This window comes from Bacillus rossius, chromosome 10, assembly GCF_032445375.1.
Source record: "Bacillus rossius redtenbacheri isolate Brsri chromosome 10, Brsri_v3, whole genome shotgun sequence".
Taxonomy (NCBI): Eukaryota; Metazoa; Arthropoda; class Insecta; order Phasmatodea; family Bacillidae; genus Bacillus; species Bacillus rossius.
This window is the reverse complement of record NC_086337.1, coordinates 36,635,266-36,661,034: the sequence shown is the minus strand read 5'-3', so window position 1 is coordinate 36,661,034 and position 25,769 is coordinate 36,635,266. Positions and strand designations below refer to the sequence as shown.

Here is a 25,769-nt window from a genome sequence, read left to right as displayed (position 1 = left end):
GAACGACCGTGATTTTCTTTTGTTGTTGAATGTTGAGTAGTTGCGTCTCTTGATTGTTTATTAACGTGGCTCAAACAGCAACTAATTTTCATATATATTCGAATACCTTTGCTTGCTTTGTATACAATAACAAACTTTTTCTGAGATGTATTTGGTAATACATGAATATAAGGAACTAAGTTCAAGCATTCCAACCATGTATCATTAATTTACAGGAAATGTAGTTCACATAATTAACAATGTTGTCAGTGGCTCTTATTTTATGATGGCATTTACAGTGAAATTCTATTAAGATGTTTTTGAAGGTAAGTCAATAATAGTGTTCATGACAAAAAAAAAAATTTTATATCACATATTATACTTCACTAGAGTGAAATCTTGACTTATCATCTACTGAACATACATTTAGAGATTTACTTTCACTAATTAAATTATAATATTGCAGATTAGTGCAATAGATTTAACTTCCGTATACAAAGAATAAACTTTTGTTGAGAATTTATTTTTGTGCGTTATTGTAGAAGTAAAATTTTTAATTGGTTGATACCATAGTTAAATGTCACTTGTTAAAAGAGCCTAGTGAAGTGTGTTGGCATGTAGGTGATGTAGTGATTGTGCCTGCAGCGCTAACCCCGCCTCCCCGCGACGGAGGCTGGAGCTCGTGGGGCCCCTGGGACGAGTGCTCTGCCTCTTGCGGGGGCGGCTACAGGGTGCGCCGGCGGCGCTGCGACAACCCCGCCCCGGAGCATGGCGGCCAGGACTGCCAGGGCTGCCACACCGACCACGAGACGTGCGGTGCCGTCGCCTGCCCCGAGGTGAGGCGGCTGTCGCAGTGGACCCCCTGGCTGCCGACCAACGCCTCTGCCGGCGGCGGGGGGTCGTACCTGGAGCGGCGGTACCGGTTCTCGTGCAAGGCGCCCGTGGGCGACCCCGCGCTGCTCAAGATCGTCCCGGTCAAGGAGGAGGACAGATACTGCAACGCAGACGGATCCTGCATGAAGACAGGTGCGTGTCCGTCAAACTGCGCACACTGTTTAGAATGTTGTTAACGATTGTCATCTAAAATGCTCTGTAAATCTAATTTTGCTCCCAAAGTCTTTTCTCCATTACTGACAGCTGTTTTTTTTTTTTGCAACAGGTACATTTAAGCCTGTAAAATGGGGCTTACTCAATCCTTTTCTGTTTTTTAATTAATTGACAGCAAAGAGAAAAAATTGTTAATTGAACTGACATATTTTTGATATATTTAATAATTCATATCAGCATTTACTGATTTATTGCCTGGACATGTACAAATATATCAAACATTCTACTCGCTTATGAGTAGAATCCCACCGAATTGTTTAGGGTCGTGTGCTCACCGCTCCACTCTTCTGGTGGTGGCAACGACTGCATTCCAGAGCTTGGTGCTGTCAGCGAGTGCTGCTAAACTTTTCGCAAAACAGAGATTATGTACAGCTATTCAGCAGCTTCTTTATTTTCTCTACTCGCTCAGCAAGTAACAGTTCTTTACTTGCTAACAAGTCTGGCTTGAAATGTGATTGGTCGATAGCCTCCACTCCACATGTTGGAGTGAAGACTGTCTTCATCCTGACGGAGCCTGCTAGACTCTGATGGTTTGGTACTTGAACCAGCGTCCCTATAGTTCTTCCGGGTGCGGAAATTTATTTTAAAACCAAATTATCAACAGTTCGTACGACCTACCATTCTAAATATAAGATTCCTTACATGGCAGAAGATTTGTTACAGCTTGAATCGAGGATTCAGTTTCCAGGTAGAATCGGTGGAATCGAAGCACCGAAGAATCTACATGCCCATCCCTAATTTTTATAGAGTTTCTTCTGATCACAGTCAATGTATGGTTTCACCTAATTTAAATAACGATACTAGTTTTTCTTTTTTCAGACCTGCAGAGTCATTATGTAATGTTGATGCAGATAATAATGGTACAAAGTATAGATTGTGTAAGGAAAAATCTTTGTGGTAGTCTGCATGCTATGTTTGTTGGTTGAAATGTGTTTTGAAAACAGCGTGTATTGAAACATATCTGTAGCCCGAGGAGACGGGAAACATTTTTCGGTGGAATGGTGAAAACTGTTAGATAGAGCAATTTTGTTATATTAATGTAAGTCTGGAAATTGTGTGTTGACAGTTGGCAATATTGTTCTAGCATTTTTTTTATGTCTTGAGGGTGTGTGAAAATATGGCGGCATGCATTACAACGTGGTTGCAATGTCTGAAATAAAACAGTCGTCAGAAGTTTGTAGAAAGCCTTTTATTTCTTTGTTCCAACTTTAACAAAAACTGGGGGAAAGCTCTGGGAAACGGGAGTGCAGCGAGAGTGTCGGGGTGCGGAGTGAGACGTGGGCTCGTGGTCGGCAGGTCGCGGCGACGGGGAGGAGGCCTGGTCGGAGTGGACCGGCTGGTCTGATTGCTCGGCCGAGTGCGGCACGGGCCACCAGCACCGCACCCGGACGTGCGAGGGACGCCGCGAGAGCTGCGAGGGAGCTTCGAGCATGGCGCGCAGCTGCAACACCCACCCTTGCAGAGGTTGGTCGCCCTGCTCGGCGAGTCGAGCTCGGGTTGTCCGGGGTCCGGCCACTCTGTTTCGGTCTGCATTCAAACTGCCTACATTAACCAGAAAACTTTTTGAGGGAGGGTGGAGTGGAAAGCAAGGGTACTGCAACACTGTTATTTTACTTAGTGAATCTATACTGTGTATATTTATCATCATTAGTGGCGTAGCCAGGATTTGTGTATGGGGGGGTGTTAAGAAAACGTCCCCCCCCCCCCCCCCCCGTATTAAAGTGGGGGGGTTGGGGGGTCCTCCCCCGGGCAAATTTGGATTTTAAGGTATAAAATAGTGCTATTTTAGCAGTTTTCGGTACTTAAATTTAAATATTGTAATGTTAAAAATTTTATTAATTTTAATATGAAATTTGTTTGAGTGATGAATAACAAATTAATTAAAGATTTGGTGCTGGGGGGGGGGGGGGGGTTGAACCCCTAAAACCCCCCCCTGGCTATGCCCCTGATCATCATAATGTAGTTACAGTAAAACCTGTGTATAACAAAACTGAGGGGACTTGATTTTGTTATGTTTGTAATAGAGAGGTTTCTTTATAAAGAGGTGAAACCCAAAATTATAAAAAAGCATGTCATAAAATAACAAATGCATATTTAAAGTAGCACCGAATCAAGAGTCATGTTTTAACACTATTCGCATTACATTGCAAATTAAGACATGTTTTATTTAGGGAAATAACAAATTGTATATAATGTACATACTACATACCTAAATGAAAATAACTGGGCAGGAAATCATACTGTACGTACAGATAGTTGTTGTAGCACTCAAGAGAACTAGTTGCAGCCAATTGCACATTAACTTAAAAATACCTAAACTACAGCATGGACAGAATATTACACTACTTAATGGAGGTGTACTTTATATTGGGTTCATCCAGAAGAAATGTTACAATTTGTCACTTTGCGCCAATTTCAACAATCTGATGGCTTTATTATTGTAGGCCTAATTACTACATTATTATTATTTCTAGTAGTGAACTAATGACATAAAATATAAAAAAAGTTAAATTTCAAGACTAAACAGCACAATTAAAAAAAAAAATTGAAATCCTGTATGACCTTTTGTTACAGTTGAATTAGACATGCCAAATGCACTGACATGCAATGGAACAGTACCAGTCCATGAGATATAATTGGCAGAATTTGCATTTTATGTGTACTTTTTCCCTAATAGTTGGACATATTCAAACCCAATTATAAAATAATGTTCAACTGTACAACATACAGTACCTACAGTTTTTTCATATAGTCAAGAAAGTTTGTTTGAACTTTCCTTTGAGAAATCTCTTTCATAACTTTGCAATACTGATACCCACAAGATTTTGGGTACTCATAACTTCTACGGTTAGGCCTAACTACATATGCACAGTAATACACTAAATATAAAAATATAAACTAGTTATCCATGTCGTCACGTCGCGATTAAACAAGCTTCATGAAACGTCACAAAATGTTCACTAGTGTCGGAACTGTGTGCCACTAAATCTGTTAAATAAATTTTGTATACGTATTACATTTGTGTACGATTGCGAAAGATGTCAATCTGAAATGATGTTTACAAATAAATTATAGGTTAGGTCATCGTAACAGAAAACAAACGGTAACAAAAAACCCATTAGTAGTCGTTGGCCATTGTATAATCCAAGTTTTATGTACCTAGCCAGATATGGCTGCCATTGGCCAGTATCCATTGCTACAAATTCTAACGCGAAAATACTCATTTTGTAGGATAAATATTATAATCAAATCTTTTTTTCTTAATTGAAAAAGTTAAGCATTTTTTATTTATAACTCTTGATTATTCAGCATGAATGTTATGTTGCTAAACCAAGCACACAAAAAAACGGACATTTTTTTATACAAATGAAATTTCTATCCGCACGGTTACCAGCACTGCAACTGCCATTTTACTCAACGAAATAAAGAAAACATCTGTAAACAATTTCCACAAGACCTGTCGTTAAACAAAGCTATAGAATTGTGAATGAAATGAGAAAATGTTTAACATTTTGTGTATTAATATCGGCAAAACGATACGTATTAACGAAAAATTACAGTCAAGGGTTTGAAAAACGTACGTTATATATTTATTATGCCTATTAATTTGCATGGAGTTTAAAGGGACCGGCGGCTTTATACGTTATACTGGAATGTAGGTACGTTAACAAGAGGGACGTACTAGAGAGAATTTGCTGTACATATTGCTTGAGAACACGACGGAAATAAACTTGCAGCAATAAACTCGGAACACAAAGCAAAAAATTTCACGAAAGATTATTCATACAAGCACGGACTAAACCCATAGACTAAACCAACTGCCGATATCGAATTCATGCACAACTTTCGTGCTTTCGAGAGATAGACACACAGCACTGGCGACTAATTTATCGCGCGCAGTCGACCAACTGTACCATGTCATCTTTGTTTCGGCTGCTGCTTTGGCGACGTAGTGTGGATAGTTCTATGATGCAGAGAAAGATGGCAGTCCTCACTTGTTTACGTTACGTTAATATTTGAGCAGAACTCAAAGTATTTCACCGCAAAATTGTGTGTATTTTGTACAGTCCCATTTATTTCGTTAATTCGTAATAGAGGAGTTCTGTAAAATCACACGTTATAATTATTTCGTTACAAGAGGGTAAAAACACATGTACAGTAGAACCCTGTTATAATGTTCCTGCATATAATGTTTTCCTGCTTATAATGTCATATTTTTAAAGTCCCAATATTTCCCCCATAAGAACAATGTATTTATTTCCTGCATATAACGTTCATAAATAGTGTAATTTCCTGCTTATAATGTTTGCTTTCTAACATTCAATAAACGGGAAAAAATGTTTTAAAACCAAATTATTCCAACACTTACTATAAAAAGTTTCCTTTATGTATGTTTATGTTTACAATCACTGCCATAGAATACATGAAGTTTGTTAAAATACAATTTTATGCAATATACTGAAGGTACACAATGTTCATAGTTACCTGTCAGTTGGCACCCTTGCCATTTCAGATGCACGTACATAGTCATACGATATTTAAGTTGCCAACCATTGAGCGAGGGCATAACTAAAAGTGTTTTCTATTGCTTACAAATAATTTTTTTTTTTTTCCATACGTAGGAATTCCAAATTTAAGTAAACATTTACAGGTGGCAAAGGAGTAGACGTTCTCACTCTTAATGTTGTTATCATGAATCGTGAGACAATTTTACAAAAAATGTGGCAGTGTATCTTTAAAGACAAACAAAATTTAACCAGGGAACAAGACGAAGTTGAAAAATTGTTGGCTTGTTTCAGAAAATTCATGTATCAAGTATACTATCTTTGGTTTTAACATTAAACAGGGTTCGTACGGTCCTTAGAAGTCCTTAAAAAGTCCTTATTTTTGAATACTGTTTTTAAGGGCCCTTAAAAGTGCTTACTTTTTTACGTTTGTCGTGTTGACTTTAGAAGTTACTTTTTCCTTTGTTACGCATTGGATGTTACGTAACAGTAGTACGACTATGTTTTTATGGTACAAATATTGGCCCGAATAGCTTAGTAAATGTCGTACGATGTACCAGAATTCTTTTGTTAGTGCACAAAATATACCGGAATTATCGGTTTACCGGCTTATAGTGCTCATAACTACTGAACAGAGCGCGCTGTAGTAGCTGTGTTAGTGTTTTGGCGCGTAAATGCAGAAGTTTCGTTGTTTTGACTTGGTGTGATTGTTTTTTCTTGTGAGAAAGGTTATCTGCTAGTGAATTTATCTTGACCGTGATGCCGGGGAAGTGTGTCTTTAACATACTTTGGCTCGAAAAAGAGCAGTACAAAAAGTGGCTTTCCCGTGACCCAGACAAGCACAAGGCAAGATGCCGATTGTGCTGTAAAGTTTTCGATATAGGGAATATGGGCGAATCGGCTTTGAAAGCACACATGGCAGGTGAGACGCGTGTATTTTTATAGGTTTTTCATGAAAATTTTTTGGTTGTCTTACATTTTTGTATGTCTACATAAGTTAAATTGTTTCATGTATAAATAATTAAAAACGAAAATATGAATTTGTGAATGGTATTGGAAGTTGTTGGATTTGTGTGCGGTGGGATTATTTTCACCCAATGCATAACAAAGTACATTAATAAGGTTAACATTTTATTTGAAAACAATGTAGTTGGTATTGAATGTTTTTTGTTGTATTAATATGTCTGTTATAAATGTAAAATAACTTATGTATTTTCGAAATTTTTTTTTATTAGGGTCGAAGCACTCTTCATTAGTTGAAGAGAAAACCAAGACCGTTGCGATAAAAGAGTTTTTCAGTCCCATGAACTTACCTAATCAAACTTCTTCAACCTCAAATGCTGCAGGTGTATGCAAGCCAGCTACAGAAGCAAGTGGTAGTTTGAATTTGTTTACCACTGGGAAAGACGTTCTGGATGCAGAAATTTTGTGGACTTTAAAGTGTATTTGTAATAACTATTCGTACAAGTCTTGTGAAGATTCATCTCAACTTTTTGCTAGAATGTTTCCAGACAGTTTAGTCGCACGACAGTTCTCTTGCGGTGAAAAGAAAGTGGCATATTTGTGTCATTTTGGTTTGGCTCCCCATTTCCAGACACTTTTATTCAAATCTTTTCAGGACACTAGTCACTATGTCTTGCTGTTTGACGAAACACTGAATAAAAGCACCCAGCAAAAACAAATGGACATCCATATTAGATTCTGGCATACTGACAATTCAGTGAGAACACGTTATGTTACTTCAGCTTTCATTGGTCATGCCACAGCTGATGATTTACTGAAGGCGTTTTACAAATGTACAGAGAAGCTTGATTTATCAAAATTAATTCAGGTATCAATGGATGGACCATCAGTTAATTGGAAGTTTTTCAAACTGTTGCAGGAAAACATGAGAAAAGAGTTTAATTTTGAGTGCATTGATGTTGGTTCTTGTGGGCTTCACACTTTGAATAATTCATTCAAAAAGGGCGAATCTGCAACAGAGTGGGGTATTTCATCTGTTCTGACATCTCTTTACTCTTTGTTCAAAGATGCCCCAGCACGAAGGGATGACTTTGAAAAATTATCCACAACACACAAAATGCCAGTCAAATTTTGCAGCTGCCGCTGGTTGGAAAATGTTCCATCAGCTGAACGGGCATTAGAAGTTTGGAATGGTGTAACAGAGTATGTGGGAAAAGTTGAAAAAGGTGTACTTTCAAAAGTGACATGCAAGTCCTTCGGTGTTGTCGCTGGAGCAACACAAGATAACCTGATGACTGTGAAGCTCAATTTTTTTCTCTCCGTGGCAAAAGTTCTAAAGCCATTTTTGGAAAAATACCAGAGTGACAAACCATTGTTACCCTTCTTCGCACAGGATGTTCTTCAACTTGTAAAAAATGTGTTCAACTGTACAAAGTCTTGAAACATGCTCATTTTGATCGTATTTCTAGTGTTGAAAAATTGAGCAAGTTTGATTTTTCAAGCAAAAGTTTCCATGCTTCAGCAAGTGATGTTAGTGTAGGGTTTGTTGGAGATAAACTTCTGAAAGAGAAACTCTTTGAACAACAGGTAACTGAAAAGCAAGTAGTGGTTCTAAAGTATGAGTGCCAAAAGTTTGTTTTGACTATGTTGGTGAGTTTGATGGCTAAGTGTCCTGTAAATTATTCACTTGTGAGGAATGCAGCCTGTATTGATCCATCGCAAATGGCAAGAGATTCTGCTAGCTGTAGTAGTAAAATGAAGTGTGTTCTTACATATTTTGTACAAAAGAAAGCGATTGCAGCAGAGGATTGTGATGATATTTTAATACAGTTCAATGACTTCCTAGAGAATGTTGTTGGACCATCATCATCAGAGTTCCTGAACTATGATAGGAATGAAGGTCTTGACAGCTTCCTTAGTGGCTATTTTTTAAGAACAGCATATGGAAAGGTATGGAATGTCATTAAAATGTTGCTAATTCTCTCACATGGACAAGCATCAGTGGAAAGAGGTTTTTCCATCAACAAAGCCTTAGAAGTTGAAAATCTGAAGGAATCGTCTTATGTAGCCCGCCGCACTGTACATGACTACATCACTTACTGTGGTACCATACATGACATACCTATTACCAAAGAATTGAGGGCGTCTGCATCATCTGCCCGAATGAAATATATGCAGCATTTGGAGGAGGAACGTGCCAAGAAAATTGCTGCCAGTGCACAGGAGAAGAGAAAGGAAATGTTTGATGAAATTGAAGTTTTGAAAAAGAGGAGGGTTCTTTTGGAGAAGGAAATTGACACATCTGAAACATCAGTTAATAATCTTTCACAAAAAGCAGAAACTTCCAGAAATATTGAACTGTTTATCAAGTGCAATGCTGTTAGGAAAGAAATCTCTGTAAAGAAGCAGGAGCTGAGTGATCTCAAAACTAAAATTAGTGACTTGCAAAATCTGACTAAATAGACCTGGTTTCAAACTAATTTCATATAAAGTACTTGACTATTGATTCACACTAGTGCCGTCTTATCTTGGAGCTACGAACACTTAAGTGAAAACTGTTAAATGTGTAAATGTTGTATTATAATTTTTTTACTATCAAGTCGATCAACATATAAGAAAGTTTGTGTTCGCAAAGTATTTTTAAATTGGTAAGTTCAAGGCGTTTGTTTAGGCCTATTTTAAACTGCATGACTATGTATAATTAGTACTTACACCACTTGATTTCTTTGTTATATTAATACATTTTTTGCCAACGTGCAGAATATTCTTGTTTTAAAACTTGTAGATCAATGCTAAAAGGTCCTTAAAAAAACTATAATCAAGTCCTTAGAAGTCCTTAAAAGTCCTTATTTTTTAATGACCTAAGAGAGTACGAACCATGTATAAAGTTGTTAAATAGCTTGGTGAGTCCATTGGTACAAAGCTCGAACATTGTTAAGTGCTAAATTGAGATTTCCTGCTTATAACGTTTTCCTGCTTATAATGTTTTTTTCTTGTGCTCCCTTGAAAAACATTATAACAGGGTTCTACTGTATTTGTATAGGATTTTGGCGGGACCATGACGTGATTTCGTTGTAAACAGGATTTCGCTATACAGGTGTTCGTAAGGAACAGGTTTTACTGTATTACTTTATGTACAGCTGACTTAATAGGTATAGTCGTATAGTGAATATTAGCATCTTCTTTACACTGCAGTGGAATTTAAATATTGCAGTGGTCTACACAAAATGTCTGTGCTGTGCAGACATTAAAATTTGATTATATAGCTCACATTGCATATTCACAGTACAGCCGCGAGTGCAACTGTTAGAATATATCAGGGTGGCCAGCGATCGGGAAAACCGGGAAAAGTCATGGAATTTGTTTAGCTGTCAGGGAAATTTTTTGTAGGTGATTCAGTCTGCGTTTATGTACTTTTATGAAAAATGTCATTTGTTTAGCGATTCAAAATCTTTTCTAAACATAAATCTTCATTCCAGATTTGAAAAGCACGTGTGTATTTATTAAATGTATCGTGATGTTCAACTAGTAACACGTCAGACTAAGTCTTAGAGAGCAATCAAACTTTTCGTAATCGATTGTAATGCGTGACTGCGAGATATTGCAGTCGAAAATATCGTAATCGAATGTAAAATGCGCAACTGCGAGAAACGTGAGCGTCGCTATGCACTTATTCGTTATTGACTCCTTTGTTACCTAATACGTTGTTAATGTGATTGATATGCGAAACTGCGAATGCTGATTTAAGTGGAAAGTTGCCGCAGTGTTTTTTTATCACGTATTATTTTCCACATTTTAATGTGTTTCTACACAGATTTTGTGGTTAGGCTGTACCCCAAAATGGCGGTTTGCTAGTTTCGTTTTTGCATTCGGTATTTTTAAAATCAAACACTAGGCGCTTGGTATTAGCATTTCTCTGACACTTTAAAATGCATTTTTATTTATTTATTAACAATACTAACTTTATTCAGATTTAGAACATTGTGCTTGTCATTTTGTTAAACATCACATCAACAGGCATGCTATCTTCAAATGTGTGATCAAATGTTTAAACTACTTAATAAACACACTATGAAAGTGCAATTTATTTTATGTGAACTGCTGTGAAGAGTTTGAAGCCGCCAGGGTGAGTAATCTTATTTTTGTCAATTTTTCCATTGAATAAATTTATTACATGTTGCTTATTACTCACATATAATTTAAAAATTTCAGTAATTCTGTGTTGGCATAGTTGCCACATTGTTATTTTTGTATCTTTGCTGAGAAATTAATGCATTTTAAGTAGCTGCATTGATAGGCCTACACTACTATATCGTGTAAAAGATTTTGTATTTTATAGTGGTCAGGGAATTTTCTTTTAGACCTGGAAAAGTCAGGGAATTTTTTTATACTGACTTGCTGGCGACCCTGGATATACCTTTATATGACAATAGCAAATTTAAGTACACAAAATTGCTTTTCATCAAAGGTTACCTGTACTATGTGTGTGCATGAGAACCAACCCATGATATTTTTTTAGTTCAAATCATCAAGAAATACGTTCATGCTGCCTAAGTATCTTGGAATGCCATCACAAAGTGAATGTTTGTAGCTACATAGTGTAGGGCTCTCCAAATGTTTGATAAGAAAATTTACAGACCAATATCTTGAATGAAATTTCAAAAGTAATTTCCGAGACGTGTTGTTGGCACTTGATGATATGCGGCTCCGAGAAAAAAATTCCGCTCTTTAAAGGTGTGCAAGTAACGTGTGTTTTTCCGGTTTATGTGAACCCGAAAAATTCAGTTTCTAGTTGTTGGTTCACAGGCTTTAAAAAAAAAAATGTTTGTGATGTTTAATTTAGGTATTTTGGGTAACTAAGGTGCATCGCCACACACGGTGCTCGTGCAGTTACACCACTTGTCATTCTGGTCATTTTACTTTCTATATTGTTCCTCCTTCTGTTATTGATATGAAACTTGTTGTTAGCACTTGTGGCGGTAGAGAAGGCTGGGGAAGGGCGACTGCAGCCGGGTGATTGGTCCGCAGGCGAGTGGGGCTGCTGGACGGACTGGTCTTCGTGCTCGGCGACGTGCGGCCAGGGCAGGCGCCAGCGCACCCGCCTGTGCCTCAGCGTCGGCAGCCGCAACCTGCTGGAGACGGGCTGCGACGGCTCCTCCGTGCAGCAGGAGCCCTGCGAGTTGGCCAGCTGCGAGTGTGAGTTGCTCCTCTGTGCCCGCTGCCGTCAGGCGAACGAACATGCGTACATCTGTGTTTCGACACTTCAATTCAGCACCGGTCGAGCCGCTGGCCTTTCAGATATTTTTTTTTTCCGGGTGAATTACCTAGGCACACCAGCATTTAAATCATCTTAAGATTTTATTGCTACCGTCGAGTTTTAATATTTGTTCAATATGTTGCGGCACTCTGCAGCATGATTGGAAAGCTTGTCAGTTCGTTGGAAACAAAAAAAAAAACAAAAAAGATTGTGTGTGCATCTTTACTGGACGTATGAAAGTTCGTACTTTTTTTTTAACATGATAATTGTGTTGCTACCATGCAAAGAAATGAAGCTATAGTGACCTAGTTTGAAATGTTTAAATTATCTTTAAATTATGAACTCAAAGTTAGTTTAATGCAGTCATACCAATCCCAGACGTTTTATATCATCTAATATAATATAACCATAAGTACATATCATGTTTTATTGGATAATCGTCACCCTCGCATGATCTTTGAACTGTTATTTTAAAGGCCTCAAAATTTCAAAGAAAAAAAAATATAAATAATTTTTTTCTTAAACGTCAGATGCACACACACTGATATTTGCAAAAAAAATTATAATTCAAAATGAAACTCAAGTTGCTGGCGTGTATCAGTAATAGTGGCGTGTTGGTTGAATGCAGGGCTGGAAACTTGAACTGTTGAAACGGTGCGGTTGCAGCCCTGCAAGGTTGGGAGCCGTGGACGGTGTGGTCGGAGTGCGACAGGCAGGACGAGCAGCACCGCCGCAGGAAGTGCCTCACCACGAACCCTGGACCCGAGCTGTGCCAAGGACACGACCAGGAGACCCGCATGTGCGTCGAGCTGCGGGACGACAACGGTGAGCTCCCGAGTTCCCTCGTGTTCGTGTGGAACCTGTTTCTGCACGTCTAAGGTTACATTGGCAAAACACAAGATTATTTGGGGAAAAAAAATGGCTGTGAATAATTATGTGCAGGAACTTTAAGTTTGTTAGATCAAGAAAAGTTTTAAGACAATAGCCATTCTGAAAGCATCTTCCAGTTTCAAGGTGTTATAACTAGACAAGATTTTATGGTTTTATTGACGTGACGTCTAATAAATCTATGAACGCCGGCTGCACGCACAAAAAAGTGTCCCGTTATGCACATTGTTCCGTTACGCCGTATCCCATTACGCACATTGTTCCGTTACGCTGTGTCCCGTTTAGCTCATTGTACGCTTGCGCCGCATCTCTCTCTCTTACACTCAATTGGCCTATGCGTCCGAGGAGAAGAAAGACAGCGGCAGCACACAACTTACATCTACACGTGAACTGTTTCGTCGACTGTTTATAAAGTGAAGTGAAAAGTTAATGTGGTTTACATTGCTTATTACAACAACAATTTCGGCAATAAAGGTTAATTATTCTTGCATTTTAAAAATCTGATTACTAGTATAATTTCAAGTATTTATTCTTTTATTATTAAAATAAAAATGATTCAATTTTATTCATAAAAGTATGCAATCATTTCATCAATGTTTTGTTATGACATTGTCATGTAAACTATCGTTCGTAAACCGACTTTACAGACAACCAATTTTTTTAGACCAAATTCGTTTTTAAATCAAGAATGTGTTATTATTTTATTTTAATTTTAATAAAAGTTGCTTTGTAATACTTACCCCAATAAAATAAAATTTAAATTCTGCATTTTTTACAATGAAAGAATTGGTAGTAAAAAAGGTATAAAACAGATGTACATTCAGAATAAGAAAAATTATATAGTACCTATTTGTGGTTCAAAAATGATCCAATAAGAGATCTACAATGAAATAAATTAATTTTTCTGATCCATTAAGTTTGGTACAAATTTTTTATCAGGAAATGACATTCCTTGAGTTTTGAACAGGAAAAGATAACCTTTTATGATTTTGATTAAGTTATGGTTAAATGCTACTATATTCCATGATATAATTTGCATTTCAGTGTAGTGTGGTGTATTAACCAGCATTTCAGTTTTATGCAGTGTTTTTGACCTGCTGTTTGGTGATATTTCGGTTTTTCTCAATTCACCATACAATCTTGTCCCTAGTACCTTCATTTCTGATAGTAGTACGGAGGTTGTAAGTTGTAAACTTAACATGCGTGATGATGTGTTCAAGAGGTTTTAATTTTTATAAGTTGTATTTCTAGTGCAGAGGGGTAAAAGGATAAAGGTTTTTAGTATGTAGTGTCCGCTGCCTCTCCTGAATCATTACATGATCATTGGAATAGTGTCTGTATGAAAAATTTTAAGTGCCAATCAAATCACAAAATGGATAACAGATCTCCCTAAAAAAAATTCAGTGTCAAATGCTAGGCACCATGTGAAGTTAATAAGTTAACAACCATATTTGTTGATCATTCCTGTATTCGTTGTCTCTTCTCGCTCACCCTGGTTACAGGTGACATGTTGTAGAAGAAGGAAAAAAGGCCAGTAATTTTGCTTCTGACCTTTCTCTCAATGTATACTTCTTTTGGGGATGGAGTATCTTGTCTTCATTAGTAGCACAAGGTTCACAATATTAGAGAGTAAACTTTTTGTGCATATTTTTGATATTTTCTCCATTATTAAAGTTTCCAGGTTGTACAAGACAATGAGTAATGACAAAATGAATGTTATAAGGGCTTGTGTGTTGCAATTAGTGAAAGTAGTGACCATATAGATAACTTAAAGCATTGTGGCTAATATTATTTTGTTTCCCCTCCCCCTTTCCCCTCATTTAAATTCTAAAAAAAAAAAATCTTATCTTTTCCACCAACGAAAGAAAAGAATTTTATAGCAAATAGCAAGAGGCGGTTCTATTAACACCCCACCCCTTACGCCCCATCACTAAATGAAATTCTGGATAAGCTTTTGGTTATTATTTTGTTTTTCTCTGTTCTCTGTCGTCCAGAAATATCTCCGCTGGGGGTCCAGAGCAGCCTGGACTCCAGCGGCGCTGGCTCAGTCTCTGTCGGCGTGATCCTCGGTTCGTGCCTGGTGGCGTTCCTGGTGGGCGTGATCGCCGGCACGGCGCTGTGGTACTTCTACCAGCAGCGCAAGAGACCGCGCGTTCCCGGCAGCCCGCACTACATATCGTCCAAGCAGAACCCGTACGTGACGGTGCCGCTGAAGGAGACAGCGGCCGCGGCGACGACTCCGAGCGCCAAGCGCGCGCCGTCGGGGGCCGGCGGCCTGCCCGGGAGCCCGCACAAGGGCTCGGCCAATGGCGGGACGCCCAAGCTGTTCGCCAAGCCGCTCGTCGAGTACGAGACGGCCACCATAAAGAGGAACAGCCACGGCATGGCGAACGGGCACATGCGCACAGACTTGGAGCAGGACAAGTTCTTCTGAAGAGGAGCAGTCGCGCATCGTCCTTCCTCGCCGGAAAATAGGCCTATGCAGGGTGGTTGGGGGGATGGGGGTGGAGTTCATCCCCCTCCCCCTCTCTTAAATTCCTAAAAAAAAAAAACATATATCGTTCCCACCAACAAATATAAATATTCGCACCCCGAGTACAAGACTATCGTAACTCAAAAAAATAGAGTTTTTGAGATATTTTTACCATAAGCAGGAAAATATCATTATCTAGGCACTGCAAGACTATCGCAATATTATATTTACTTTTACGGGACTTATGACAAATAATGTAGTGTTGCACTCTGGAAAATATTGTATAAGAATATGTGCAAGACTATGGCATCTGAGTTGTGATCGTGTTGCACTGATTTTTGAGTTACGATAGTCTTGTACTCAGGGTGCGCAATGTGAAAGGAAAACAGCAAGTAATGACGTTCTATACCCCCTTCCCCCCCACCCAAAGCCTGAAATGAAATTTGGCGTGTGCTTCAGCTGCAAAACAACAATCTTAGATTGTGTACAGTATTGTTTTAAGACCACCTATGTGGTTCACGATATGAGAGTAATGAGAAACTAGTGTCTTAAAAGATGTTTTTAAGTGAAGACACTCTTAAAAATGAAAAACTTGTTATTTAGTGCCTAATCAATGTGAGACTTCTGAAACTGCCAACTGGCTGTATGGATTGTGAATTCTAGGTGGACAAATGTAGAATCATTGACTGCAATTCGGTTTGCTTGTGGTGACAACACGGACTAATATTTTAATTAGCTGTGTGGTCGTGAGTAATAATTGTGGTGCTGCGAGAAAAGAACAGAATGTATTTTTCCTATGGATGTTCATATTAAATTTTTATTTTTTTATAACATGTGGATTTAATAATAATGTTACTTGTTGCAGATAATGATATTTTTTTTATTATGAAAATGATTTTACAAATTGTGTGCTAAATTATAGCTGTCTTCCAGCATGTGTGTTGTAGGAAAATGGAAGTTACATTTTATGGAATGTTAATGGTATGAATTTTACAGATGTACCTTGAGAATTTATTGATAACCTAACTACTTAGGAGTTCTTAAAACCTTGAGTAAGAACTCAGTGGTTTGTTTTTCAATTAAAAAAAGGGACCAACATTGATAATAATTTTTGCAAGACTTTGCCCTATCACAATTGTTGTCTTCTTGACATACCAGCGATTTTATATAAGGATAAGTCAACTTAAAAAAAATACCAAAATATATCTGAATAAAATATTCACATACTCATTGCATCATTTGTGGTGTAAAATCTTGAATATACTCTTATCCTTAAAAACAGGCTTCAGTTTTGTAACTACAGACAAAGTTAATAATGAGCTAGGATGTTTGGATATGTGAGAAAGCTAGGAAAATAGGAATACAGGAAATAAGGCAATATAATAAATACTTAAGGTATACATACAATGAAGACATACTAACACTAAACATTCAATACAATGGTTTTTCACTCATTTTTACTCACTCTTTGCCTTTTACTATAATACTGGTTAGCTAATGAAAAAATGCTTTAGTACTTGCAAGTCACTTTAGATTGATAAACAGTTATTACTTTTGATTTGACATGAAATATCAAGTCAAATTTTGAATCTTTGTACATGCAAACATGCACGAAATGCATATAAATGGTTGAAAAAAAATAGCAATTTTTTTCAATTGAGCCAAATTTATAGTTTTTTTTTAATGTATTTTGTGCTTGACAATTTATTGGGGCTCCCAATTTTTATATGACTGCCTTTTTAAATATGAATGTCAGCAAAACCTTACAATACTTAAAAATAGATACCTAACGTTTAACATTTCCAGAAGTTTGTGCAAATTTGTGTTAAAATTATGCACTGTAAATAAAATGTTTATTTTTTAGAAGCATTTATATGGAGGGAAATAAAACCTAACATGGGCATTTGAACACCATTGTAACTTACTTTAGTTGTCAACACTATGTATGTACACATTCACATTTAACTAAATTCAATGTTAAATTTCGGCTGCTGGAATTAAAATTTTCATTGTTACAAAATCTAATTTTTGTTTGGATGTACATTAAAGGTATTGTATTTCCTGTAAAAATACTGTTTCTAGTTCTGTTTCACAGTGTAATGAATTTGTCTACAAATAATTTAGAGAAATACAAAACAAATGCTATGAAATTACCTAACTTTTTTGTTGTATATTTCATCATTCATTAAATAAGACTGAATTTGTAATAAATATAAAAAAATGTTAAGCAATAATTGGTTTAAGAAAGATGGTATGTACTGAATATTTTATCAAATATCATTTTATCAAATATTTTATTTTTGCTCTAAATTGTGATATGCCTCACACTGATAGTTTAACCAACAAGATATTTTTGAATGAACAAATTGGTGAAGGATAAAAAAAGGCTTAATCATTGATTAAGAATGTATTTACAGTTAATGCTTAGAGTTCCTGCTAAACTTTGTAATTACTGTATGATATGTATATAAAAATAGTGTGTAATTTTTTAAAGTGCCATTTAACATGAAAATGATGTATGAAAAGGTACAGTACAAATGTTTGGTTGTAAAAACTTTAATGTGTAATATGTCATATGAATTATGTGCCAAGAAAAGCCTGAACCTTACATAGATGTGAGTTTGTGCTTAGCAATTTATTGGGGGTTCCCAATTTTTATATGAATTGTCTTTTTAAATTTGAGTGTCAGCACTACCTTACAATACTGAGAAATAGATAAGGTGTAGCATTTTCAGAAGTTTGTGCAAATTTGAAATGTTAATTAACAGAATTTTTGTTTTCATGTTAGTAAGATTTGGTTCTTTTACTTGTAAATTATTTTTTTGTTAAATGTAATTGAAATCCAACAATATGTGCTTTGAGTAACAACAAATACTAAATACCATATCTACTCAAATAAAATGCACGTAAATTTCTTAAAATGTGTTTTGGAGTATGGTGCAGGGCAGCGATGCACACCACAAGTTCTGTCAAGCCCCATAGTTGATTAACTGGCTTATCGGACAAGTCTTTTCGTGGTTCTATATGTGCGTTTCTGTTAGAAAGACATTGCAAAGATTACTAAGCTCAGACTTATTTGAGAGCATTGTTATTCGGGTAAATACAGTGATATTTTTATGAATATAATATAGTTTAACATTTCAAGGGCAGAAAATTAGAGAGATGACATATTGTGTAATTAACAGATGGTTGCATAGCCACGTTCAATCTTTAATTGCCTTGGTTCATGTGATGCGATCTTAGGAGTCCATGATTTTGTGAAGCACTGCTAGGGAAAACTTGAGTGACTGATTTTTTTTTTTTAACTTGCAGCCATGGAATTGGGACGATTGAAGTGCCTAGTTCTAAAGTACCTCTCAAATCTCAAAGCTTATCTTTTGTATTAAAAATAACCTGCTGTAAATTAACAGTTAAATTTTTTTTAGTTATTAACTAATGTAACTGTTAATGGTGATCCTCATCTGTTGTATTTTTGTCATGTTATACTTATTGATGTGGCTGGGAAACTTCTTTTCCACTTCAATTTGAACCGGATTATAAAAATAACCTGAACATGCTGAATGAAACTACCAAATGTATGGCTCACCGTTAACTGTAGTGCCAGGCTGGCTACATTCTGGAAAAGTCTAGGATTGATAATGAAAAGTCGGTGAAAATGTTATTACTGATGTTTGTGGCCATCCTACAGACTGAGCTCTGAACTGAATGTGAGTTGATATGCGAATTTCATTTAATGCAACTCTTGGAGTGCCTTGCTGCACGTATCAACTGAAAAGTGATCTTACAGCTGAGGTTTTCTTTCCTCACTGTAAAAATACACTGTTCCAGCTAATACAACTTTTCTTAATGGAAGAATATTATTTCTTTTAATCATATGTATGTCTTAAAAATGGCACACTTCATATATTATTTACTAGCTGATATACCCACACATTGCTTCTAAAGTCCAGTGGCAGAAACTCGTACTAATTTGGCCCTGTTCATGCCACACCTTCAACAAAAAAAAATAATTGTAATTTTGAAAATCATATGAATAAAAAATAATTTAAATTTAAGAATTATTGGAAAAAATATATAAATAAAAAATGCCATTTTGTTTTTAAAGACCTTCAAATTTACATTTAATTAACTAAATGCATGAAAGATTAAATCTCGATCCGAAAGCAAATGAGGCGTTAAACGCTGTGGTACCCGTTGTCATGGAGATGAACAAAGAAAAAACAATGGTGACCATGGAGAAAATTTGGTCGAAAATTGCTGGAAAAAAAAAAACAACAAAAGAACTAAAGTGAATTTTGAGAAATTGGCTTTGATCTGCAAACCATTCTTGGATACCTAATCCTCATGCCAAATTTTATGCCCTTGGGCTTTGCCATCTATGTGCTTCATGAGCAATGGATAGACACAAATTTTTTCCCAAGTTTCAAATGTATTTGTATAAAAGAATATTTTGTCAGTTTGATGTGAATGTCTGTAAATAACTTTGTCATTATACTAATTATGTAATTAGTATAAGTACTCATTTTACGCACAGAAAAATATTTAATGTGAGTGAGTGATGTATGCAGTATTTCTTTTGTGTGTTTTTTGATATACAGAGCATTTTAAATTATACATTCACATTTGTGTTGGGCGGAATAAAATCCATAACCTGTGAAGTTTTTTTGTCATGTAAATAAAATTGTACTGCTTTGTCAAGTTGATGACTCACATTGAGTCCATGCTGCTCTTGTTAATGTAAGCAAATTTGCATTTTTGTTATTAAATACACATTTTATACCACATTATGTATTTTTCATTTATTGGAATAATTTTTTCCTATTTAGTGCAACCATACTGTTATTCACCTTACGTAATGGTGCTTTGGGTCATGTGTAATACTCAATAGGTACCTCACTTGATTTACTTTCAATGTTCTGCAACCGGTTCAGTTACAGATTGTATCCTTTGTGCTAAATAATTTTGGTTCATCAGGTGAAGTTCCATTAAAAGAGATCAAATTAAATGTTGAAAAATTGAAACAGTTGGTTGAAAAATAAGGCAGTGCAAATAAATCAAAACTGTGTATTAGTCTATTATTATATGGGCTGATTTTGTAAAAAAATAAACTATTCTTTTTTAAAAAAAAGTTCTCATGTTCATTTGATATTTATTGCTACACACATTCACTCTTGGTAGCACTAGAAATATAATTTCAATCAGCTGTTGAATGGGGGAGGGGTTGTTTGTATGGTGGGGATATTATATATTTTCATTTTGCTTATAACTTATTAACTAATATAGATTTCGAAATGATGCTTGCTTGATATGTAAGACAACGATGCTCTTATCAAAGTCCCTTTCTTCAAAAACATGCATAAATTATGGTTCAAACCTAGACAATACACTTATGCATATTAGTAAAGATTAGTATAAAACCATAATTTATGCACATTTTTGAAAAAAGGGGCTTTGATAAAAGCATCGTTGTCTTACATATCAAGCAAGCACCATTTTTAAATCTGTATTAGTTAATGTTATAAGCAAAATGAAAATAGCATTGAATCTTATGAGGTTAACGCGGGTTGCGTAGTGCCCCTGAAACACTGGAGTGGCCTCTTAAGGGAAGTGACTAATTTTTGCATTTCTCATCTGCAGATGACTGAGAACCAGGTGTGGAACTTGGGGCAGAAGCTGTCGCAGTCGCTCATACACCACCACAGAGTTCCAACATGGCAGCTGGTGTGTTCACGTTCATGTAACAGAGCGCAAATGTTTCGAACATGTGCAAGATTCCTGCAGATGTAGAATATCTGAAAAACTCAAAATGAATTTTTTTTCTTCAAATCTTGGGATGAACGGGGAAATTGACAATATCTTGGTTACAAAATGGAATCATTAATATTTCATTCTATGCAGTATGTTGATGTCTTAAAGCTAGGCCTGTGTCAGTCAGTTTTTTTGTTTAAATTTCAAATAGAATACAAGTAGCAAAATATGATTATTGAATTTGATTAGTAAGAAAGATTGAAACCCACTAAAAAGTATTATTTTTTCACTTGAAAAATACCTTGGGAAAGAGAGAGTAAATGTGTAGTGGCTTATGGGAAATTAGACGAACTAAACTTAAGTGAAAGGTAAGTCTGCTATAGTCAAATATCTGATAAATATTTCAATTGATAAAAAAAAACTTTTGTATCCTAAACAAATCCACACAACACACTAATTAAAAGGTAACCTTCACACATGATAGAATAAAATGTGTAGGACCCTAACGCTTTCAATACCTACTTAATTTATAGATGTATGTTTGTATATAGTACATACATTTTAATCAACACATTCCAATGATTCCTTCCAGGTAAAATGTTTTTATTAACTAACCTCAAATTATGTACGCTCACTAAATGGAATCGAAAGTTTTTAACTACCCATGTTATGGTATGTACTGGCAGGTCACATTGATGACTGGAATTATGTTATTAATATCATAGTAGCATAGAAAGTCATCCTATCTTAGCATTTAATTATATGAGCTTGATGATCACATGGTCTTGCCTTTGGAGAAAGAACTGCGTAACTCCAAGGCTTCATACACAAAGAACGACCACCCTTCTTATTGTGTCCATGTCACTAACGTGAGCATTGCGTGGTTGTGTTGCAGTCGCCTGATGTTCCCGAGCATTCCTGTGCCTGGCCATGAAGTTTCTGAGCAACTCGTCTGTGTACCGCATCTCGGCCCGCACCTGACTCCAGCTACCTGTGCCCTGGGGGGCGGTGGTGACAACCGGTTAGTAGAGAACAGATTTTATGGTTTTATTTATAGTCCACTTTCATTTTCAAGACAGAGGATATATGGTGTTTATTGTTTTGTTTTAGTAATAAAAGCTGTTTTGTTATACTAACTTCACCGAAATGATGGTAAAATTTATGTGCTGCATTTTTACATTAAAATAATCTGTAATAAATTGGTCTAAAACAGATACATTCAGAGCAGAAAAATTAGATTAGTGAACAATTGTGATTTAGAAGTGATTCAATAAGATGCACAATAAAACAAATTTTTTGATCCATGCACTTTGATACAATCTTTTGTCCAGAAACGACGTTCCTTAATTTTGAAAACATTAAAAGGCTTTTTTTTTTTTTTGATTTGAATTAGGTTTTAGTAGATAAAAGCTTCTTAATTCAAATATATAACTTTTGTGTTTTGGTATTATGCAGTGTTTTGATGTGTTCTGTGTTATGGTTTCATCACAGTTCACCATGTTATCTTGTCCCTACAGATTAGAAGTTTGCCCTGAACTGGTGAAGCTCGAGCTGTGTAGCGTCTGTGCAACCTCCCGACCATGTCGAGATGCTGCAGGCGTCCACAGCAAACCTACTCCATGCCACGGATCCCTTGCTGTGTGAGCGGACACCATATCTAGGCACACCGTAAAATTATCAATTTTTTTATTAGTTTCACCTGTATATACTACGTATAACAGTTTGTTTCGTTATTGTTTGAAATTTATTCTTAAAGCATTAAAGATGTTACTATGAACTTTAGGAATTATACTTAAATACACTGTACTTTAAGGAAGCCCGAAATTAGCCAAAGAAATTATAACGACGTAACAATTATTGTTGAAACTAAGTAATTTTTTTCGGTTTGTATCTCCCAAATTCATTGTAAACTCGTCGTAAAGTCGTATGACAAAATTACAGCGTGAGACGTAGGTCACATCGAAAGGATGTGTTTGTTTACCTTTGCCGCGTAATAAATGTATTGCTACATGAGGTAACAAAAACCTACAAAAAAACATGGAACCAAAAAAATTGGAACTGCAATGACCTAGTTAGGAGAAACGTGTTTGAGGGGGTTTAGGCAAACCTAGCCTTCCTTAAAGTTGGACTTCAAAATGAAAAATTTTTTTTATGAAATTTATAAGTATGGTAGTAAAAGTACTTAGAAATGCCAGATACTACTGACAAAATATTGTTACAGTTACAAACTTAAACAAGTTCATTGTTCTTTAAAATTTATAACTATGGCTGATTTTTTATTGCACAAAAACACTTGTTTTTGCAGGTTGCTGTTAGCTGGCCTGGCTTTGGGGGTCAATACTTTTGTGACTTCCAACAGTTGGCGTTACAAATTCTAGCAGCAATGTTAAGACATGTGAATCTCGCTCTTCTGTGCATCTACAGTTTTTGTATTCAATGTTTTTTCCAGGTATTGTGTTTGAAGTGGAAGATATTGGCAATTATCTTAAGTAGGGTTTATTTCACGCACACAAAAAAAAATAGTTTTGTTCATAGGATATGAAGTAGATATTTTCACATTCTTGTGGAAATCTTTGCCAACAACGCTTCTACTAGTAGAGCTACAAAAGCATTTTTTGACACCAAAAATTTATTTGCCTAGTTATAACTTGACACAAGATTTTGTAGTTTTTAGTTCAATTCAGTGTTTTAAACGTGGCATGTCAGTGTCATTGTTAATAGTTTTATAAATTCTGTTTAATAATACTTACTCCACCAAAGTTATGATAAAAAAAATTTAATTTCAAACAATGAGCTGCACAATCTAACAAAATAAATTACCTTTTTAGTAGTACCCTATCGAATCAGTTAAATTCTTGTAACTCTTGCTGCTTTATTTGCCAAGAATTTCTCTAGGAACTTGATAAAAAAAAACCAGTGACAATGTCGAAAGCAGCATAATGTGTATCATCCTAACTGTGAATTGTGTACAATATTTGTTTTGCTAAAATATTTGTTGAATAATTTATTGATATAAATGTTCACACATACAAAGAATTCAATAAATGCAAATTAGGTAGGTTTTATTCAAAACCTGTTGGGGATAGGAAATTTGGTTCGAGAAAATTTCAGGCAGGAAAAATAAGTTTTCCACAAAAGCAGAATAGGAATTAATTTGAGGTTATATATTAAAAAAATTTAGTCACTTTTTCGAAGGAAAAATGTTAATTTTATTGTGTACACCCAAATTTTACATTGCTAAAGGCAGATAATTTTCATGGTTCACAAAAATACCACAAAAAATGGCTAACCTTAATTATTAGGTAACCACAAAATTATTCAAAAAGTCCTATTTGTTGAAATTAGTTCATTAACCTAAATGATTCACTCGTTTAAGTTATTTATGATGGTCACTTACCCATTCAGGGAAGTTACAAACATTTGCAGTAAATTTTCACTCAATTTTATCACTTATTTACGTATGTTGCTTTCAAGGTGCAAGTCACAAAGTTTATAACATCCTAGATAAATGCAGCAAGTAAGCAACTAACTACTGTGTGAACATTTATAGATCACAACTATAGTTTCAACTACTGCATTCACATTTTGCCAATAGCATAACAGGTCCTGTGATTTTTTTGAAGTAGGTAGTCCATGTTTAAAGTTTTTTTTTTTTCATTACTATAGCATGTCTCACACTTGGATACCAATGTGCATTCTGTGTTTCCAATGCCCAATTTCTGCCACAAGTGCTGTTCTTGTTCACTGTTCCCTGTAGCCGGACATGCTTATATTGACAACTGCAATTATACTATCTATAGAGACAAATGTATGGTCTTAAAATCAACACAAAGTAAATAATTTAAAAAAATTAAAATTCTCTGTAATTTAAGATGGTTTACAAAATGATATTTCGTGTTTTTTTAGCCATGTCTAATTCTTAATTTTCAGTCATTGAAATATTTCACCAATATGTAACTTTGATTACAGAATTCAATTTTTGAAATATACCTAAATAATGTGATTGTTTACAAATGTGCTTGTGAAAATTTGTCATTCTGTTGATAATAGTTTGTTTGAACTGATCAAAATGGTGTGTTTCCAAGTGCTTGCATGTATTGAATTAGGTTAGAGTGCTTACACTACTTTGGCACCAGAATATTTATACTACCAGAATAGAATCAAATGCAATGACACAAGAAAAACTGTTATCCCATCCAGATGGTTATCTTCCATTCCAATTGTATACATTTGTAGAAACAGAACTATTAATGTTTTTTTAACTCTGGTATGAGATGATTAAAATAGAATAAATACTTGTTTGATGATGCAAATGTAAACCGACCATCAAATGTCAAAACCATCAGATTTTTCTAACTCTAGTAATTACTAACTTAGAGGAAGGAATTTATATGTATTTTTTTTTTTTTTTCAATTTAAAAATAAGGCCAAAATTCCACGGTTTTTGCTTGCAAAAAAAATGTGCAATTGGTCATTTCTTTAACTGCATAATTCAAAAACCAGAAAAAAAACAAATCAAATTCCTTCCTCTAAGTTAATAATTACTATGGCTACCATAATATCAAAGTTCAGAAAAATCCTAGCACCTCTTGTTTAATAGTCATTTTTATTGGTTGACTTATGCACATTGTAATTATGAATTATTTTTGTGTACATAATGTTTACAGATGTATGTTAAACTGTTCATTAATTATGTCGATTGGAAATAAAATTTCATTTTAAATAGGAAACAATGTTTTTCTTATTTACCTACCTTAATTAAATTTTTTACATAATAAACTAGGAATGAATTTTTTGTGTGTTGGACTTAGGGCAGTTTTTTAAGGGATTTTTAAAGCAAAAACAGGCA

The 25,769-nt window shown here is 35.5% G+C and overlaps 1 protein-coding gene across 5 annotated transcripts in view; it reads left to right on the top strand.

Annotated features, from left to right (window-relative positions):
- LOC134535955 (semaphorin-5A) overlaps nt 1–25,769 on the top strand; it is a 299,673-nt gene extending 273,904 nt beyond the window's left edge. The window contains exons 11-18 of one of the 5 annotated variants that reach the window (XM_063375384.1): nt 625–1,005; nt 2,383–2,550; nt 11,583–11,750; nt 12,478–12,636; nt 14,694–20,893; nt 21,816–21,941; nt 22,438–22,560; nt 23,226–25,767. In XM_063375384.1, the coding sequence (XP_063231454.1) occupies nt 625–1,005; nt 2,383–2,550; nt 11,583–11,750; nt 12,478–12,636; nt 14,694–15,133 (1,316 nt within the window). In that variant the 3' untranslated portion in view covers nt 15,134–20,893; nt 21,816–21,941; nt 22,438–22,560; nt 23,226–25,767. Of the gene's footprint in view, nt 1–624; nt 1,006–2,382; nt 6,514–10,663; nt 10,681–11,582; nt 11,751–12,477; nt 12,637–14,693; nt 20,894–21,815; nt 21,942–22,437 lie in introns of those variants that run through there. The other 4 variants (XM_063375385.1, XM_063375383.1, XM_063375390.1 and 1 more) reach the window with 4 other exon arrangements.